This window comes from Stenella coeruleoalba (assembly GCF_951394435.1).
Source record: "Stenella coeruleoalba genome assembly, chromosome: 7".
Lineage (NCBI taxonomy): Eukaryota > Metazoa > Chordata > Mammalia > Artiodactyla > Delphinidae > Stenella > Stenella coeruleoalba.
The window spans coordinates 109,233,118-109,253,607 of NC_137153.1; the positions used below are offsets into that span (position 1 = coordinate 109,233,118).

General features: G+C 39.3%; 2 protein-coding genes across 4 annotated transcripts; one reads left to right on the top strand and one right to left on the bottom strand.

Annotated features, from left to right (window-relative positions):
- The first annotated feature begins 2,944 nt into the window (after positions 1-2,944).
- On the top strand, positions 2,945-4,176 carry B3GALT9 (beta-1,3-galactosyltransferase 9). The gene has a single exon (XM_079926816.1). It carries the CDS (start codon positions 3,099-3,101, stop codon positions 4,071-4,073), a length of 975 nt encoding a protein of 324 aa, XP_079782942.1. The 5' UTR covers positions 2,945-3,098; the 3' UTR covers positions 4,074-4,176.
- Positions 4,177-4,415: 239 nt separating this feature from the next.
- PSMD5 (proteasome 26S subunit, non-ATPase 5) lies at positions 4,416-20,338 on the bottom strand. Of its 3 annotated transcripts, XR_013829098.1 has the most exons (11): positions 20,108-20,338; positions 17,368-17,512; positions 16,233-16,346; positions 15,669-15,797; positions 14,174-14,283; positions 12,470-12,612; positions 11,511-11,702; positions 9,467-9,576; positions 8,937-9,077; positions 5,749-6,186; positions 4,416-5,031 (listed from the first exon to the last, which is right to left on the bottom strand). XR_013829098.1 is itself a non-coding variant. In XM_079926737.1 (10 exons), the coding sequence occupies exons 1-10, from the start codon at positions 20,278-20,280 to the stop codon at positions 5,929-5,931; spliced, it is 1,515 nt and encodes a 504-aa protein (XP_079782863.1). In that variant the 5' UTR covers positions 20,281-20,338; the 3' UTR covers positions 5,436-5,928. The 3 variants fall into 3 exon arrangements, 2 of the variants coding, with proteins under 2 accessions (XP_079782863.1, XP_079782864.1); XM_079926737.1 differs by lacking the exon at positions 4,416-5,031 and having other exon boundaries at positions 5,436-6,186; XM_079926738.1 differs by lacking the exon at positions 4,416-5,031 and having other exon boundaries at positions 5,436-6,186; positions 20,063-20,188.
- Positions 20,339-20,490: the final 152 nt, after the last annotated feature.

Here is a 20,490-nt window from a genome sequence, read left to right on the forward strand (position 1 = left end):
ACTTCCAGGCTGTACACACGGATTTGTCCCGCAGGTTTATGTCCGTCATCCAATCTGATCTTGCACCGACTGTGCGGCACTTTTTCTTATTATGCTTACTTTACGGAGGAGAGAGGGAGAATTTAAGAGAGGTGTCCAAAGTCAAACAACGTATAGACATAACATTTATATAGACAATAAGGCACCCGTATGTCCAGTTAGTGGTAGAGCACATCTAGGGTGCTCTTGAAACATGGGAAATAAAAAGTTGATTCTTTGTGGTGGAAACTAAGTATGGAGTCCAGAAAGGTTTCAAGAGAGCAGATTTGATTCGGTAGGCAACAGGAAGCCTCTGTGAACTTCGAAGCCAGAGAGTGACTGATGACAACATTACAAGAAAATTTAGGAAGACATGGGTACACAGATTGGATAAACTTTATGAAAGAAAAGGCAGTGCTAAGGTAATCAAGAAAACCAGGCACCCCTATCTATTTGCAGCAAATGGTCTCAACCCCAGGATGGTAGGAGTTTGATGAATGAAACTGAAAATTCCAGATGGAGCTGCCCCAGAGACAACATTGTTTCAACCTCTCATGGACAAAGAAACCAAATTGTCTAAGTTTAAGCCCAGAGGCTATCCAGGAGCAAAATTTATGGCTCATTAAAAAATGAAAAGAAAATTGCAAAATTGAATTTGTATTTAATTAAATCCAACACTTGTGTAACCATTCAATTTAGTATATGTAAAAATTCCCTTTCATTTGAATTTTTTTTAGGATATATATTCCCACTTTGTAAAAATCTCCAAGATTGCACAATGATTGTTGAGAAAACATAGCCAACTTTAAAATGTAATGAATTATTCCTAGCCAAATAACTACAAAAACTGCTATGAATGGCAGGTAGGAAGATCAACACGCAAAAAGAAAAACATGAAATATGGCCTGGCGTAGGAACCGAATGTTCATTACAACTGTTTATGTGACAGGAACATATAAATATGCTGGATGTTTTTTCTTTCCTTCCTTCCTTCCTTCCTTCTTTCTTTCTTTCATAAACTTGCTGCTCAAATGGTATTTGGAGTAATTCCTACACATTCACGCAATAGGAAAATTGCAAACATCAAATGCTTAGTTTCTCTGATTCAGGCTAAAATGGACTACACGTTTTCCATTTTGAGATAAAGTTGCCTGGGAAAGGTAGATGGATGACATATAATTTATTTAGGAATGTTCTTCCATGGCCTATACTAGGAATTCAAAATCCTTCTTGATGAGACATAAACCAAACCACACGTTTCTTTGGGTAGAAAAAAAATGCACCCACTAGGGATGACAAGTATCCCTTGATATTTAACACATTTGTTGCATGTGCAGGTACCAGGGAGCAGAAACTACTCCAACTATTTAGTTTCTTGAGATGCACTCCTTCTGTGATGATGCTATGGAGAGATGATATGGGTGAACTAACTGTTCTTTCAATTCCCACACACATTTCACCAGGCACTTCACCAGGATCATTTTCAAGAGGTAAATAAGGTTGGAAGCATTTGAAGAGGTTTGCTTTCTAGTCTTTGTTCTGGATTCACTCTAGCTGTAACATGATCAGCACTTGCTGTCCTATGGAGCCAGCAGGTATTCTGGGACAAAAGCTCAGGTTGATTGACAAGAAACCTTATCCTTAAAGTCTCAGGCACAAGGTACTGTACCTCAATTGCTGTTAGACTGAGTGATCCTGAGATACATTTGGGCATACTTTGGCATCTGGACTCAATAATTTCCAAAGCCCTGAAATCGTTCACAGACAACATGCAGGCAAGTTTCTTATAATCTTTGAAGCATTTTATATCTATTAAAATAAGCTTTTAGTAGGCTGAAGTTTCTTCTGTGTGTAAATCATCAGAACTGAGAAAATGGAAAGGAGTTCAGATTATAATTGTTTGTTTTGCTTTGTTGGGTTTTCCTATTCAATAGACACGGGAAAGTAAAAGATGGAACTCAGGATTCTCTAGTGGTTAAGAGCTTTGAAATCTGACAGATTTGAGTTCAAATCATGGCCTTACCTCACCCTCTTATTCACTGAGAGATCTTGGGCAAATTCCTATACTGCCTGTATGCTCAGCTTAAGTTTGAAGATAACATATCTGAAAGGGATATTACCAGGGCTGAATGAGTTCAGGCATGTAAAGTGCTTAGCACAGTGCCTTGCCCCCAGCAAGCGCTCAGGAAGAGGTAAGTGTCATTAGGGGAGTCTTTGTTGATTGAAGCTCCAATGAATAGAGATTTAATTCCTCCAATGTCCCCTGGCTCTGTTATATTGCAATACTACATTGTATATGCTCTTCCAGATGGAAAGTTTCCATCTCTTTTGATGAGGTAGAGTAAGCTTGGCACAGGTATGTCCTAGATCTCTGAAGAGGTGCTATACAGATAGCAGAAATCTGCCCATATTGATAGATGCGTCAGATGGATTAGGGGACATTGTCAAAACAATGTCAGAATTTATTGTTAAATTGAAAAGTCATACTAGAAGAATGTAAATGTTTGATAGTAGCCATTGTTCAGTGGCCAACAAAAGCTACCACTCCATTGAAAAACAGCCTTTGACCTTTGTAGTTAGAGAAGAAACTGATCCAAGTGCTTCAATTCCAGAAAGAATATCATATATTTTCCTGCAGGCTTTTAGCACAATGGCACTTGTTACTTTATATCCATGTGTCTATGTCTGATTTCTCTTTGCTTCCCCAGTGTCTAACACAGTGCCTTGTATATAGTAAGTAGGCTTTCCTCCAAGCAAGAAAACAACCAGCATTTTATTCATAATGCCTGCTGTCCAGGGGGCCATGATATAGTGGGAGAGACAAATAACAGAACTAAATAATAAACACTTAAAACAGTGTAGTGCTAAGTGTTGTGAGAGGTACATATAGTGTTCAGTGGGGACGAAAACAGAAATGGAGATGGAGCTTGAATGTGTGTTCTTTTATTTAGGTGACATTCTGCAGACTTCGGACTCACCAGTGGTGTTTCATTCTGTTTAATGTTATTCTATTTCATGCCTTGCTTTTTGGGGCTGATTTTGTGGAAGAATATTTTCTGCATGCTTTGCCTTATATAGATATGAAAGTTCTTGAAATTAAGGATAAGGCAAGAAAATTGAACATGGAGCCCCTAAGAAGTAATCTTTCCAAATACTATATCCTGAGCCAGTCAGAGGTGTGTAAAGGGAAGAACATATTTTTGCTCTCTCTTATCTTCAGTAGCCCAGGAAATGGAACAAGGCGGGACCTCATCAGGAAAACCTGGGGTAACATGACCAGTGTCCGAGGGCATCCCATTCTCACACTGTTTGCTTTGGGAATGCCTGTTTTGGTGACTGCCCAGCAAGAGATAGACAAAGAGTCCCAAAAGAATAATGATATAATTGAAGGAATCTTCTTGGACAGTGCTGAGAACCAAACTCTGAAGATTATCACCATGACGCAGTGGGCTGTGACTTTCTGCCCTAACGCACAGTTCATTCTCAAGGTTGATGAAGAGATGTTTGTCAATCTACCAAGCTTGGTAGACTACCTCCTCAATCTGAAAGAACACCTTGAAGATATCTATGTAGGAAGAGTTATCCATCAGGATACACCCAACAGAGACCCTAACAGCCAAGAATTTGTCCCTTTCAGTGAGTACCCAGAAGAGTACTACCCAGATTACTGCAGTGGTGAGGCCTTTGTTATGTCCCAAGATGTGGCTCGGATGATGTACGTAGTTTTCAAAGAAGTCCCCATTATGGTGCCTGCTGATGTGTTTGTAGGAATTTGTGCTAAATCCATTGGCCTAATACCCATACACAGTTCAAGGTTTTCTGGGAAAAGCCACATCAGATACAACAGATGTTGCTTTAAGTTCATTTTCACATCCTCAGAAACTACAGATGCTGAAATGCCCCTGGCATGGAAGGAAATTAACAGTGGGAAAGAATGTACGCTGTTTGAAACCTACTATGGGCTCATTTCCTGCAAACTTCTGACATACCTTGACAGCTTTAAACTTTTTCACATGGGTACCATAAAAAATAATGTCATGTATTATGGTGATTAGGATTTCTTTGTTTTTCTTAAAAGTGTGTTCTTTAAAAATTCCTTCCTACCTTGTTACAGAAAGTGTCCCTCCTTCCTTGTGTTTTATGTAGTTTCTCTGAATCTTTGATTGTACTCAGCAGGTTGCAGTGTTCTTAGTGCTCTGATGTACTACATTGAATTGAGATCTCATTTTAAGAAATTTAAGTTGGTGTAGCATAATTCTTTTCAAAATAATACCTTTTGTCTAGAAAAGAGAGAACATTAAATTTAATTATAACCAAGAGTCTTGTTTCTCTTTACAATTAATGGATTTCTAAAAATCACATTCTATGGAACTGTCATGACTCAGTGATAGCAGCTGTGACTGATTTTTGAGAATTCTCAGAATTAAAGGAAAACACTAAATAAGGAATGTAACAAAATGTTCATCTTGTCTGTAAGATGAAACATTTTAGTAATCTGAGTGGTGGAATTACACTTAAAAGTTTTAGCTACCTAGTATATATTAACTTAAATCTCACTAGTGTAAAGACTTGGATCTCTAATTTTTTGTGAAACAATTTTCATCAAGTCCTAATTAGGCAGTATTTTACAAACGGGATGCAACAAATACACATTTCATGTTATGTATACACTCTATTAGTTTCCTAAAGATGCCTAACAAAGTACAACAGACTAGGTGGCTGAAAACAACAGAAATTTAGTGGTATTAGCAGTAGGAAAATGGCCCATATAGAAAGATGGAAAAAGGGGACTCACGGATACCAGAGATGGCGGAACAGAGATGACTAATCTGGGGACAAGAAAATTCCAGTCACTTGAGAATCATTTTGTAACAGAGCAGGGCTGGTTTATCAACATCACCACCATGGCTTGAAAGAAACCTATCTCTCCATTCTGAACCATCACACTCTGATAACATATTCATGTAGAAACCTCTGGATTGGTGATCACTTTGCTGTTTAGAGAGCAGAGCACTGGAAAACAGGTGGGAACATTTTTTGTCAATGAAAAGCAAGTGCATCCTTTGTTAATCAGTAAGATGGTATCCTGGTTTAGGCATAGTGACCCCTCCATTCTGACTCTAGTTATTAGGAGTCAGTTTCCCTCTCTCTGATCAACTCAATATGGACCTGATGGATCTCAGAAATTAAAAGCAAAGCTCTCAACAACGATGACCCACCAATAAATAAAATAACAGTTTGGGGACCTTTCTGGTTTAGCATGTTATCACTCCTCCCCACCCAAAACCACAACACAGTAAGATGCCTTGATAAACAGCAAAAAAAAAAAAGCATCGAGGAACACTAGAAACATTTTAAAAAGATTTATTATCTATTTTTCAAAGGAATAATAGTAACAAAAAAGCAAAAGAGACCTTATTAAAAGTATTTATTCTTAGTATAGGGAACATAATTTTAAGATTGCATATTACTTGTTTTTCAAAGAATATTTATATCCAAGACTTTGAAAGTGGAATCAGAAGGGAAAAACAGACCAAAAAAATAAGGGAGTGGGGGGATAGAAAGAAGTCAGAAACAATTTGGTTCCATTTTAGTTAAAGTGGATTTTAAAATAAGATGGTAAGTCCACGAAAATTTTCTGGGAGAAGAACAAAACTTCCATCTTCTTGCAAAGATTAAGGCAGCCAAAGGAATCTGAGAAACATCTGGTTCAATTACGATCAACTTTACCTGCTTTCCTGGCTTTACGTTGAATTTCAATGTAGAAACACAACAAATGTTGGTGATAAAATTACATTAGACACTTCATGATAATTCTGGTGGGAGGGAAGTCTGTTTTGTAAAATGCAGATGGATTCAAATGCCTCAGGAGAAATTTTGGTCAATAAATGGTCTAGACTCTAGAAGAAATCACTCTGCTCCTTCCACTGCTGTTGTGGAAATAGGTTTCACATAGTATGGACCTTCGCTCAGGTAAGTTCTGAGCCTCAAATAATTTGGGTTCCCAAAGATTTCTGCAATTGTCTTAGAATTGGCAAGTGCTTTCACCAGTTCATATTTGGCATCCTTTGAAGCTCTGTCACGCTCTACGGACCGGTCCATCACATATTCTACAAAACCTGGACTGTTAAACATAAGTTTCTGAGCCCAGGGTTGGTTTGCAATGGCCTGAAATGGAAGGGGGAAAGAACACAATTCCTCTGAGCCTTAAGTTAAGTTTGTTAATAGGATGGCACAAACCTTAGAAAGAAATTTGGCAACATGAACCTTAAAAATGTTACATTTTGCCCAAGTAAATTCCCTCCTGAAACTCTAACTTAAGAAAATAATCAAAATATTTAAAAAATCTGTAAACGAAGATGCTCATCACACTGTGAAAGGTACACTATAAATCCTTAATAGTGGGAAGATGAGTTAGTAAATTAAGGTATATAGCAATAATAAATTAAACATTAAGAATAAAGTTTATAAAGGATAAGTAAATCTGTTATACGAAAAAAGTAGATCCAAATTATACATATGGCATGATTACAACAGTGGAAAAATCAAGACAAAGACTTGAGAAGAAGACTACCCTAAAGAAACTCTCATAGATGTGCATAAGAGGATATTTTTGAGAATGTTCATTGTAGCATCATTTGTAATAGATGCTATCTAAATCTTCATTTACTGGAGATTGACACACTGTGGCTATACAATGAAATACTAATGACTTTCTAATTGCCTCTTTTAATATAGATAAATCTTAAAAACATAACATTAGGGAGAAAAAGGAAATTGCAGAATGATATGAAGAGCACGATACCATTTGCAAAGTTTAAGAATATTTAAAATACTGTAATTTAAGCATATATGCATAGATAGTACAAGTACAAAATCATGCGTGCACTTGTAAACTCTGAATTCATGACAGTGATTACATTCAGAGAGGGAGGAAGGGGAATTGGATTGGGCAGAGGTAGCAAGGTATGACTGTATGTTTGAAATATTACACCAATAAATAGATAACTACTAATACCAATACTAAAAGGAAACACCTTAAAGTCATACCAAACAGGTATGACTCTATGTGCTTTAAAAAATTTCTACGTCTCAATCTTTTCCAAATTTAAAAATAATGAATAAGCAACGTTTATTAAAAATGTTTTTAAAAACCTCACTACTATATTTTAATGAAGAACAAGGCACAATCAAGTTTACAGCCTATGTCTTCCTCTCAAAATGTGTTCTGCAGGCCATCAGCTTCAGCATCACCTGTGAACTTGTTAGAAATTCAGGATCTCGGGCTCTATTCCAGAACCAATGAATGAGAATCTACATTTTAACAAGACATTACAGTTTGAGAAACATCAGCCTACTTAACAATAGTTGAGGATGGGTGGGTTGAAATAAAAACAGCTGCCCAAATCAGTAAATCAAAAATTATCTCTACAACTATGGCTAAGTGGAGCATAACGTAGAAGAGTGGGAAAAGAACAAATCATGAGAATACCAGTGCAGGAGCCAAAATGACCATCACAGTGACTACTGACAAGGGTGAAACAGTCTAAAAACAACATTCTTGAAGTTGACAGGTATCCTGTACCCTTCAAGATGCAGATCCTGTATCACATCCTGTGGGAAGCCTTCCCACTTTTTAAAAAAATTTTCTTTATTTTTGGCTGCGTTGGGTCTTTGTTGCTGCGCGTGGGCTTTCTCTACTTGCAGCGAGCGGGGGCTACTGTTTGTTGCGGTGCGCAGGCTTCTCACTGTGGTGGCTTCTCTTGTTGCGGAGCACGGGCTCTAGGCGCATGGGCTTCAGTAGTTGCAGCACACGGGCTCAGCAGTTGTGGCTCGTGGGCTCTAGAGCACAGGCTCAGTAGTTGTGGTGCACCGGTTTAGTTGCTCTGTGGCATGTGGGATCTTCCCGGACCAGGGCTCGAACCCGTGTCCCCTGCACTGGCAGGCGGATTCTTAACCACTGCGCCACCAGGGAAGTCCAGCCTTCCCTCTCTTGTCGCCCCCACCCTCCTTGTTCCCTCCCTCTCTAGGACAAGCGTGCTGCCCAAGATCCCATTATTAAGATTACTAAAGTGATGACTACATTTCTATGAGCCCAGGGAACCAGAGCAAGTGCTGAAGCTACAAAGTTAAATCAGCTATGGCTCTTATTTTCAATAAACTCTGTTGAATAGGTCAATAAATAAACATTTTCAACAAAGTGTAATAAACAGAACACAGAGGTATGATCCTTACCACAACTATAATTATACAATTAACTTTATATTTACTGCTTGGGTCCTTCAATAGACGATGAGCTACATGAATGGAAGGTCTTTGTATCTTTTGTTCACTACTATATCCCCAGAACCTAGCAAAGAAAAGAAACTCGACAAATATTTGCTGAATAAATGAATAAATGTAAAGTAGGAAAGCCAGCACTGCTTAACTCAACCTTGTGGGTTTGGGCAAAGCTTGCTGAAGAGACACCCGACTTAGTCCTTGAAGAATAAATAAGAGGTTAACAAGCAAAGTCAGGGAAGAGTGTTGAATGTAGAGCGTACACGAGGGTCCAGAGATATGAAGCAAGCAGTCTGCTATCACTAGAGCTGCCAGTGCCAGAAGCGAATGGCAGGAAATAAGGCTGAGGGAAACCAGGACTAAGGTAGCGAGGGCTTGCTTGATGGCAGATAAGGAATGCGGAATTAATTCTGTGATCCCACAGCACCCTCGAACATTTTGCCACAGCACCTAATACCTTTTACTGAAACCATTTGCTTACATATTTGTCTCCCTAATTAGTCTACAATAATAGTAGAGGGCAGAAACTTCCTATGCACTTGTGCATCCCCAGGGCATGGCAGAGAGACTGGCTCACTTTAAGCACGCATGTGTTGAACTGGCAGAGTCCCAGAAGGCATGGAAAAGAGGATGCCTACCGTGAACACTTTTAAGGCAGCACAGTGTAGTTCAAAGAAGGGTTGAGTACTGATGCCACGGAAGAGCTCCATCGGGTCCCGAGATAAAGAAGAAAACCAGGATTCTGTCATCCTCAGGAGGTCATCAGTCTGCTGCTCAGCCTACACGACAGAAAAGGAAAACCTCAAGACATTAGGAAGTCAGGAAACCTGGGTTCTGCTCATACCCTGTCATTAACTAGCTGTGTGAGCTCTGCCAAGTCTGGAGCATTCTTCCCCAACTCAGCCCAGACTTCCCCAGTTTTGTCTTGTTTCTTTTTTGATGGGGTTGATTAAGCAATCTCTAGGGTCCTATCCAGTTCTAATACTCTATGATTCCACTTTAACTTTAAAAATGTCACTAGTCACATAATGAGGGTCCTCTTCTTTCACTAAGAGTGGGAGAGATGGCATTTATTTGGTCAACATTTATAGTAAGTTAACTAGTATTATACAGACATATTCTCCCCCAGATACACCACTGTTCTTCATTACTTTCCCAATCTACTTACTGGTAAATAAAAAAGAGATGAAATTGCATCCAAACACCTAATTTTGAGCTCTGTTGAGGCATTCTTTGCTTGATATCCTATTCTCATCAGCAAACGTTCAAAGCGAGTTCCTTTGAAGAATAACAAGATATTTTTTACTATGGTAAAATACACATAACCTAAAATTTATCATTTTAACCATACAGCTCAGTACATTCACACTGTGGGGAAACCATCACCACCATCCATCTCCAGAACTTTTTCATCATCTCAAACTGAAACTCTGTACTCATTAATCAACAACTCTCCTTCCCCCTCCCCCCACAACCGTCCCCTGGTAACCACTATTCTATTTCCTGTCTCTGTGAATTTGACTATTCTAGGTACCATGTATAAGTGGAATCATACAATATTTGTCTTTTTGTGTTTGGCTTATTTCACTTTGCACTATATCTTCAAGGTTCCCCCATGATGTAGCATGTGTCAGAATTACATTCCTTTTTAAGACTGAATAATATGCCTTTGAATGTATATACCGCATTTTTTTAATCCATTCATTCATTCATCAATGAACACTTGGGTTGTTTCTACCCTTTTCGGTTATTGTGAATAATGTTGTTAATGAACACAGATGTACAAACATCTATGTAAGCCCCTGCTTTCAATTCCTCTGGGTATACACCTAGAAGCGGAATTGCTGGATCATATGGTAATTCTATGTTTAATTTTTTGAGGAACCACCATGTTTCCACAGCAGTTGTACCATTTTACATTCCCACCAGATATGCACAAGGGTTCCAATTTCTCACATCCTGTCAACACTTGTTATTTTCTGTTTTTTAAAAAAATAATAGCCATCCTAATGGGTGTTAAGTGAACAATGATTTTTAAAAGTATGCTTTCATATACTATGACTGTTACCAACCTAAACCAATATAAAAATAAACATGTAGTCAGAAACCAAGTGACAGGCCTAAGACACATTCATATGCAATACAGCATATATAAGTTAAAGTGTAGAGCTCTGGAATCAAAGGACCTGGATTTGAGTAGCAGCTGCCCCACAGTCTGAATGATCTTAGAAGATTTTCTTAACTTCTCTGAGTGTCACCTACCTTATCTGTAAAATGAGAATGACAATAGTATGTTCTTTGCAAGACTGTAAAAGGATCATATGTCATAGGTACAAGCAGTTAGAAAAGTACACATAATCTGGATACTAGCTGTGATACACAACAGCATATATAATTTTCAACATATATTTCACAAGGGTTTTAACAGTGCTGTACATTTTTCTTTTTTTTTTTTTTGCTGCACGCGGGCCTCTCACCGCTGTGGCCTCTCCCGCCGCAGAGCACAGGCTCCAGACGTGCAGGCCCAGCGTCCATGGCTCACGGGCCCAGCTGCCCCGCGGCATGCGGGATCCTCCCGGACCGGGGCACGAACCCGCATCCCCTGCATCGGCAGGTGGACTCTCAACCACTACGCCACCAGGGAAGCCCTGTACATTTTTTTGTGTGTAGAATTCACAGTACTTGCAAGATACTCATGAATGTGCCATGAGAGTATCACTCTTAACATAAAATCTTGTAACATATTTTTGTTTTCCTTCCTTGACATACAAATATAAAACAAATGTGTCTTTTCAGTAAATATTCACAACAACCCTGAGAAGTAGTTGTTATACACTTGTTATATATGAGGAAAGTGAGGCCTAGAGTAGTGAAGTGAGTAAGTGAAGCTCAAAAAGCTAAGTTAGTGTTAGAACTGGGACATGAATCCAGGTCTTTCTGACTCCAGACTATGGCCTTTGTACTATGAATACTATTTAAGAAAGATGTAGAGGGGAAAGAGTGCTTGGTCCAGCCAAGTTAAAAAAAAAATTCAGTAATAATTATGAAACTTTTTAGGGATTAGTCCAAGGTCATGGTAAAAAGACTGCCATCTGTAAAAGTAGTTTCTACTATGCAGTTAACATACAAGCAAATGAACTTATATGATGAATTCTTGTCCCCCCGCAAAAAAAGAGATATCCTTAAGGAAAGCCAAAACAAGGCATACCAACCTGTTTTCTGTAAAACTTGTTTTCCTTCAACATTGGATCCTAGAATTCCAATTGTGTCCACTGCCACACCAATCATGGTGGGGTCTTGACTTTCTGTCATTTCAAAGACTTTTTCCACAAAGACAGGATAACGCTCACAGATCTGCTGAGGACTATCCATGATAGCCAGGTTTCCAAAAAACTTCACAAATCCTAAAGATATTTACAAGAATGTATTTTAATAGAAAAAGAAGATAGCATAAATTGTGGCTCCTAGGTTTTCATGGGACAGTTAATAAACTTCAGGCCAGAAAGAGGAGAAAGGTTACAGTACTGTGTTGCCTGGAAATCAGACAGACCATAAGGAGATACTGAAGGACCTGTGATGTGTGGTCCTGATGGAATAGAAACCCCAGGGTGTCAACGGAGCTGGGTCCGAATACTGAAGCATTGTCATATGCAAGAGGGAGGAACAAAGAACAAGGACCAGCGGATACAAATTATAGGAAGGCAAGTTTGGAGTCATTATCAGGAAGAAATTTTTAAACAGAGATGTTCATCGACGAAATAAGCGAGGCTATCTAAAATTAATATCCAATTTCTGGAAGTGCTCAAGAAAAACTAATCAACCAAGTCCTAGAACAGAATGGCTAGAATAATTCTATATTAGATAAAGATTCCAACTCAAGATTTGATGAATCAGTGAAATATACTGTAAGTATCATTACTAGTAGTTTTATTATGATTCTTTTGGCTAAGGTTCAAGGGAAACAGCCTAATGCTCTAAACAGCAATATTTCCAGAAAATTAGAATCAACAGTGCATGGCTCCCAGAGCAATAGATTCCACTTCATTAAGGGGCTATGGGTATCATCTTAAGGGAATCAGCTCTACAGAAAACAATCCCTGGCCTCCTCTGTCAGAGATAACTCTGAAAACAAACATACACTGTCATTTCCACAAGTGTCAGTATTTCTTACCTGGCAAATAGAAGCTAGAGAAAGGGTCTGAATCTGCCCCAACAATTATATTAGAAATCTGGTCAATTACTCCTTCTTGAGCAAGGTACTGTCGTCCATGATGAGTATATGCCAGTGATGTCACCATTTCTATACAGGTGGCTCTGAAATGCCAAGATTTTGCATATGATTAGTATAGTTTATAAACTGTTTTCATATAGGTTATTTTATTTAATTCTTCCCACCAAGTGTGAAAGGTGACTGATCCTGGCTCTACTTTTCAGATCAGGACACAAGGATGAGAAAATTGTAACTTGTCCAGAATCACATTGTTTTAACAAGGCAGTTAAGACTTAAATCATGACCTTCTGACTTGAGGCCCATTGTTTTCATTATAACACAACTACCTCCTCAAAGAGTTTTTCAACCTTTGTTTTATTTTGAAATGTCAAACATGAATATTTTCTCACAAAATTATAATGCCTTTACCACATATTTAAAAAATAATTCTTTGGTATCATCTAAAGCCTAACCATGACCAAATCTCCTCAATTAACTAAAAAAAGTATTTTTATAGTTGATCCTAAGGTATTTTAACTGATTATTTGCAAGGTTTTTTCCTATGTCACAAAGTCTGATACTAAGTTAAAGAAATTTAACAAAATAATTTCCTTATTAGGAAGGCTTTGAAACAATGTAACTCAAATGCTCTGAAACAGTATGACTGAGGACTCGTTTATGCATGTGAGTTCAACAAATTCAATCACATTTAAAGAACACAGGACAATCAGAAAATCATTTAAGATAAGAAAAACAAAGTCCTGTGTACACAAAGGTAACTATAGCGCTCTTATAACAGCAAAATACTTGAACCAAGTATTCAACAGTGGGGATGTGTTAGTAAATTGTGGAATATCCAAGGAAACACTTGGCAGATACTCAAGGGGACTTAAGGTACAGGGGCTGGGAGTAAAAAAACTGGAATTAACATTTCTTTGAGAGCCTATATCAGCCATTATAGTGGTCTCTATGGTCAATTCACTTAATCCTCATATTATCTTCTTTACAGAATTGTCATTGTTCCATTTAGGAGATAAGGAAATTCAGGTGCAGAAAGGTTACAATAATTTGTCTAAGGTCAAACAGCTACTAATAGTAGAGATGCATGTAAGCCCAATTCTCACTCATTTTCAAAAGTCCATGTTTCTTCTATCATGCCGTAGTGCTATTATTTAACAACATCAAAAAACGTGCATGTTGGGAATTCCCTGGCAGTCTAGTGGTTAAGAGTTGGCGCTTTCACTGCCAAGGGCATGGGTTCAATTCCTGGTTGGGGAATTATGTTCCCATAAACCACACAGCATGGCCAAAAAAAAAGAAAAAACTTATATACATACATATATATATATATGACGTGCATGTTAACACATTAAGTCATACAAAATGACAGTTACCATGTGATTGGCAACTTTTAAACAGCACACATGCCTAAGGACAGGGAACACCGTTATTCAAAAGTAGCTGAATTGTCATGCTAAGTTCCAGTATGTTGTCACCATGTAAGTTGAGCAATTTTCAAAAAGCCCCTTCTTCAGGACATAATCAGTCATGAGATTGCAACCTGAGCATAGGCTCTACTAAGGGAGATCACACTAAGTTCCGAGGTTGTCTCCTGTCCCCCCAAGAAAGGACATTTTGCTTTAAGAATTCTCTCCATCAACATACCTGACTAGCACATCCTCACCGGTCAGTTCTCGGAGGAGCTGCGTTACCAATCCACTGGTGGTACAGTAGTTTAAAGATTCTGGTGACACAGAGGATATCTCCACAATTAGCTGAAAGAAAACAGAAAAAGCAGAAAGGTCCAAATAGCCCCAAACTTGTTAGATGGCATTTTAAGTTAAATGCAGGACTAGGAAGTATATTACATACTATTATATACTAGTATAAATTATATACTTAATATAATTGAATTTTTAAAAATCCATTATTTGTCTCCACAAGCAAGAAAACTTCATTGAACACATAAGAAATTACTCTGGCACAGAAACACTCACCCAGATATACCTGGGTATATCTGCCCTTTTTTAAAAAGAAACCATCAATCAGGACAAAAGCCCCTATCAACAATAACGAACAGACTGTAAAAATCATTCATTCATTCATTCAATCAGTCGGCTATTCACTTACTCGTTCAACAAGTATGTTCTGAGGGCTTACTGAGAGATCTAGGACACCGAGTATTTTAAGCAGAGGAACGACAGAATCAGATTTCGATTTTTAAAAGATCATTCTGACTACATGTAGCGATAGACTAGGGGTGACAAAAATGGGAGCAGACCAGTTTGGATGCAAATACAATAGTCCGGGTGAGAGATACTGGTAGCTTAGACTAGGGTGGTGGTGGCTATAGCAAAGCAGAGAAATGCACGAGTTTACGTAAAACTGACACAATGTGATGACTGAGTGGATACATGGCAGGGAGGACAGGGCCTCACAGAGAATAAGCTGGAGGTCCAACAGCCAGCCACGTGGACTGGGAGACGGGGCCAGTTTGTTGCTGCTGTTTTTATTGGGGGCATGAGGTGGATGGAGAAGATCAGAAGTTTGGTTTGAACTTGAGCATAAGGGGCCTAGCATGCCTTCACAAACTCCAACAATTAAAGGTCAATAGAGGCTAAGGAGCCAGGAGACCAAGAAGAAACAGCTACAGAAGCAGAAGGAAAATCAAGATTGCGTAATATTAACAATGCTGAAGACATTGTTCTGAAGAGGGAATCAGACTGTAAATGGTTCTGTTTTGAATATACAATCTATTAATTGCATGGCGTTGGGTCAATGACTCCATCAACAGCGAGATTAATGATAATGAAGTATCAGGTTTACTGTGAGAATTGAAGAGAATATATATGAGAGGATTTAGCACACTGCTCAGTACAAAGCTTCTTCTTACTACCACTACTACACTAATTTTTTCAGTCTAATTTCAATGGGATCTCCTCTATTATAGTACTCAGAGTGCAGTGTAAATATTTTTTATATGACTGTCTCACACACTAGGCTGGGAGTTCATCCCTACATCCCAAGCACCTGGTATATATAGGGCCTAACATAGACTATAAACTCAATAAATACATGTTAAATGAGCCATCTCGCCTTCTGATGTAAGCCTTGATGCATTCTGAATTATAGGCACCAGAAACGATGCTTTTAGTCTTACCTCATACACCCTGTATCGAACAATGTCATTTGTTTCCATTACACTTTTCAAATCATCCAGCAGATTACTTTCAAATAAAGCCTCCAGTCCAGCCTGGGTCAGTGATATTCTTGACAGGGATTTAATGGCCTTATAAGGAAAGGAAATATCTCTTGAGTCATAAAAATACCAAACTGTACTTTCTACTTCATAAGATTTATGTGAAAGTTAGTGTATGGAACGCAGCTTACCCAAGGAGCATTCACTACATTTTAGCTATAATTACTTATAATTGGAAAAAACACATAGTATTCCCAACAGAAAATAGAAAAAGCTTCTTATCAAGCAACCCAATGTAAGCTCTATGATGGTTAATTTAGAAATGTGCATTCTAGAAAATAAAAGGGGTTTACTAGTTTTATGTTGATGCCATTTATTTATTTCATACCATCGATATGAGGCTGCAAATTCTATTACGCAAATCATTTATTCTAAACCTCCACCTCTCAGTCCAGAAGGCCTTTCTCTGTCTTTTAGGACATTAATGTCTCTGCATGTTTAGGCTAACGGTTGTAGCTGACTCACCGCTTTAGCTACAGATAGATTCTCTCCACCAATACAATAAACGATTTGTTTTAATAATTCAGCATTATTTAGAATCTCAGTAACAGCATCAGAATTTTCAACAATTCTTCCAACCTGAAAGGAAAAAAACAATCAGAAATACTCTTCCAAGGTAGGGCAACATGGAAACACATGATGGTCAAATTTCCTTAGTGTGCGGTTATTTTAGGAGTTACTAACTACAGCTATGAGTCATTAAAAAATTCCAAATGACCCAAATTCATTAAAGCCAAACACACAGATGGTATGGTCACATCTTTGAAAAGAAAGAAAATATAAAACAAAACAGGTGAGTTAAGACTTGAGACACCTCAGTGAGTGAAAACAATACAAATCTTAGTTCTACCAACTTTCAGTTCTTGATCTTGAGCAAATTAAATAACTTTTTTTGAGCCTAATTTCTTGTCTGTAAAATGGGAATACAATACTTAACTGCAGGACAGTAATAAAGACTAAATGAAACTAAATAGGTAAAGCACCTCCTACAGAGTTTTGCACATAAATGGTCAATGGATAAATCGATCCTTTCTCCTTTTCTTGAATAAATACTTTAGAGAAAAAAAGAAAAAACAGTAGTTGAACATCTAGTGGATAACTAACTGCTCAGCTTCTATCCCTTCAAGATAATCCTCGGCAGCAGCTCTTCACCCAAACACTAGCATGTTTGGTTACCAGGGTGGTAAGAGTTACTGTCTTAATTTGTTGGTATAGTGACCTTTATAATAGTACTTCACTCATGCCACTATAATAAGACTTACCATGGCAATCTTTCTCTCTAGACTAGGGGCTCCTTGGAGGAAAGAAACAGGCTTTATTTATCTTGGTAGCTCTAACAGCATATGGTACAATGCCTGATAAAAGGAGCTCAGTATTTGATGACTAGCTGATTCAGACGGTACTCAGTGGAACTTCTTACTTTAGCTTGTAGCTGCTGGTTATAGTTAGCTACACATACTAGAATAGACTTGATACAGCCTACACAGAGAGCACATGTTTTCTTCACCTCTCTGTATTTGGCTCCCAGCATACACCCTGGCCCAGGGCAGGTTGTCACTAAATGTTGATCCCCTTATTATGTGCTAGTAAAATTTCATACCTGGGACAGAGTGAGGATTTTTACAGAATCATTGGGGTGAGTCAGTCCCCTCTGCAGGTCAACCCTGAGGTCCCGGGCCATGTGAACTGGCTCCAAAGCTTGCAGCAATCTCTCCAGGATGGATACACACAAAGTAGTCTGTTCCCTAAAAGAGACACCACAGATCTCATCAATTCATGTCCTACCAGGTAGGAAGCAACAACCTAATATCTGACATCTAGCTTAATGAGGCTCTTCTCCACCCAGACTTCCCTTTGAAACACCAGCTTCTACTAGTTTATTCAAATTTACCTAGTATCAGGCTTCCCTGGTGGTGCAGTAGTTAAGAATCTGCCTGCCAATGCAGGGGACACGGGTTCAAGCTCTGGTCTGGGAAGATCCCATGTGCCGCGGAGTAACTAGGCCCGTGCGCCACAACTACTGAGCCTGCGTTCTAGAGCCCACGAGCCACAACTACTGAAGCACACGAGCCACAACTACTGAGCCCACACGCCGCAACTACTGAAGCCTGTGCACCTAGAACCCATGCTCTGCAACAAGAGAAGCCACCGCAATTAGAAGCCCGCACACCGCAACTAAGAGTAGTCCCCGCTCGCCGCAATTAGAGAGAAAGCCTGTGCACAGTAACGAAGACCCAATGCAGCCAGAAATAAATAAATTTACTAAAAAAAAAAGATTCTAGGTTTACATCTATCAGAAAAGATCTCGAACCAATATATAGTGCAGGAAAACAGCAATATATCTAGAGACTGCCAATCCACTATCCAGAGAATTATTCCCACAAATTGCAATTGGTATCTACAGTGTACTAAGTTCTGAATTACTTTGTCTTTAAATTTCCATTAAAATTGTTTCCTAGAGAGCTGCTCATTCATTCAGCAAACCATGACCCCACAGACCTTATTCTTCAAACTCCCCTTCATTTCAGTTCCTAGTGCATCTCTGGTGTTAACTTATAGATCACTGAAAGTCTCTTCATCTATAAAATGAAGTGGTTGGACTAGGTGGGCTCTCTAAAATTTATGAGTTTAATCTTTTATTTGGCATATATTGTATTATGTGCTTCATCCTAAGAGGGATGCAGAGATGAATTCTTCAAAGAATTTACAAACTAGACAGAAACACATATGGAATTACAACATAAGGCAATAGTGTCAAGTATTATTAAGAGAAGTAATGATAATGTCCTTTAGGAGATCTAAGGCCAGTCACTTGCAACTGGAGTGACCAAGAAATACTTTTTGGAGGGGGTGGCACTTCACCTGGGCCTTAAAAGATGGACAGATTTGGAGGGGAAGGCATTTCAGTTAGAAGGACTGGCATGAACAAAGTTAGGAAAGTGCCAAGTCATGCTCAAGGGAAAGTAGTGCCACTTGGTAGCTGGAGCAGATGAAATATGTGTAGAGTGGAAAAAGATGAGGCTGGAAAAGTAGGATGGAAATATATTGTAAAGGTCAAAGTGCCAGACTAACAAGTCATGATTTTACACTGGAGGCAATGGGAAACCATGGCAAAGATGTGAGCCAAATATCCTGAGAAGTTCCCTGTGGTTGCAACGTGGGAAGGACACACTAGAAAAGGAAACTCAGAGGTAATGAGAAGTCAGACTAATGCAACAGACCTAGCGAGAGGGAGAAAAGGAAGGCCTGAATTAAAATGGACAAATAGAGATTTCATAGGCAGACCTGAATAATGTTAATTAACAGAATTAATGAAGGGAGAACACATATGAAAAAGGGAGGATTCTTAGAAGGTCAGAGCCAAGAAAGCCCTCTGAAATCATCCAGTGTTGATTCAGTGATTCACTATCTTTTCAAGAAAAAAGGCCACTTTTAAATTTCTGGATCACAAACATTTAAAAAGTCTTTTAAGTTATCAGATGATCAAATACAAAGTGTTTTTAAATCAAACACCACAGATGTACATAAAATGAAAAGTAAAAGTTGCCATCCTACCATTCTAAGTCCCACTACCATATTAATAGTTACTGATGTATCTTTCAGCTATTCCAAAAGCTACACTGGCCTGTGTTCAAGTGGGTGTGGGAGGGTGGTAATCCTTTTTAAAAATTACACATAACGGGATTATAAACTCCTACAATTTTCTTCTTTCATTCAGCAACATATATTAAAGATCTTTCTATGTCCACATATATAGATCTACCTCAATTTTCCTAATAGCTCCATAGTATTACAGTCATGTGTCATAATTTAAGAATCCCCTTTTAATAGATATTCAGGTGGTTCCGTTTTTTTTGTTTTGTTTTGTTTTTTTGCTGCCTCCTTCTGTTATGAATATTCCTGTATATACAGTACATTTTGTGTGTGAGTAAACCTGCATGTTAAATTTCTGTAACAGGGAATTACTGGATCAAGGTATGTGAATTTAAAATATCGATGGATCCTTCCAAATTGCCAGGATAGGACCCCTTCTTAAGAGGTGGGAAAAAGTCAAGGACTTGGATACGTGGTTGTGGAGTCCCCCCCGTAGGTGGGCAACCTTGCTTTCCTCCTCCTATTCCAAGGATGAAGGCAGTGAGGCTAGGCGACGGCCACCTCAGAGCCTGGGCTTGAACCCCGTCTCTCGCGTCTCAGCCCGGGATCCTTCCCTCTCTGAAATTTCAGCGATATTCAACCTTCACTGTGACTGGGAAAAGCCTCCCCCGTCACCACCACCCCCATCCCCGTCTCCATACTTGGGGGTGTCGCTCTCCCCCGCTCAAGCTGCCGGGTCATCTCACCGATGGTTCTCGTTGAGCAGGGAGAAAAGCGGGCCAAGGCGCAGTTCCGCCGCTTGCTCGCGGAGCTCGCTGAGAGGCACCGACTGCAGCACCGACTGCAGAGCGCGCAGCTCCTCCAGCGGCGCTTCCAGCCGAGACACCTCTCTCAGAAGCGACAGCGCCTGGGCCGCCATGATGCCCCCTCCCGCCCGGGCTCGCCAGTCAACCCTCCCAGCTCCCGGGTCCCGGCGCGCTTTTCCAAGCCTCGCGAGATCCGCCCGGCGCAGACTCCCTTCCCCGAGTTTTGGCTGGGCCAAAACGGCCCGGGCTGCACCAATAGAGTTGCGGAGTTGCCGGGCAGCGCGCGCTCGGGGGCTGCCAAGCCTCGCGAGAGCGGGGCTGAC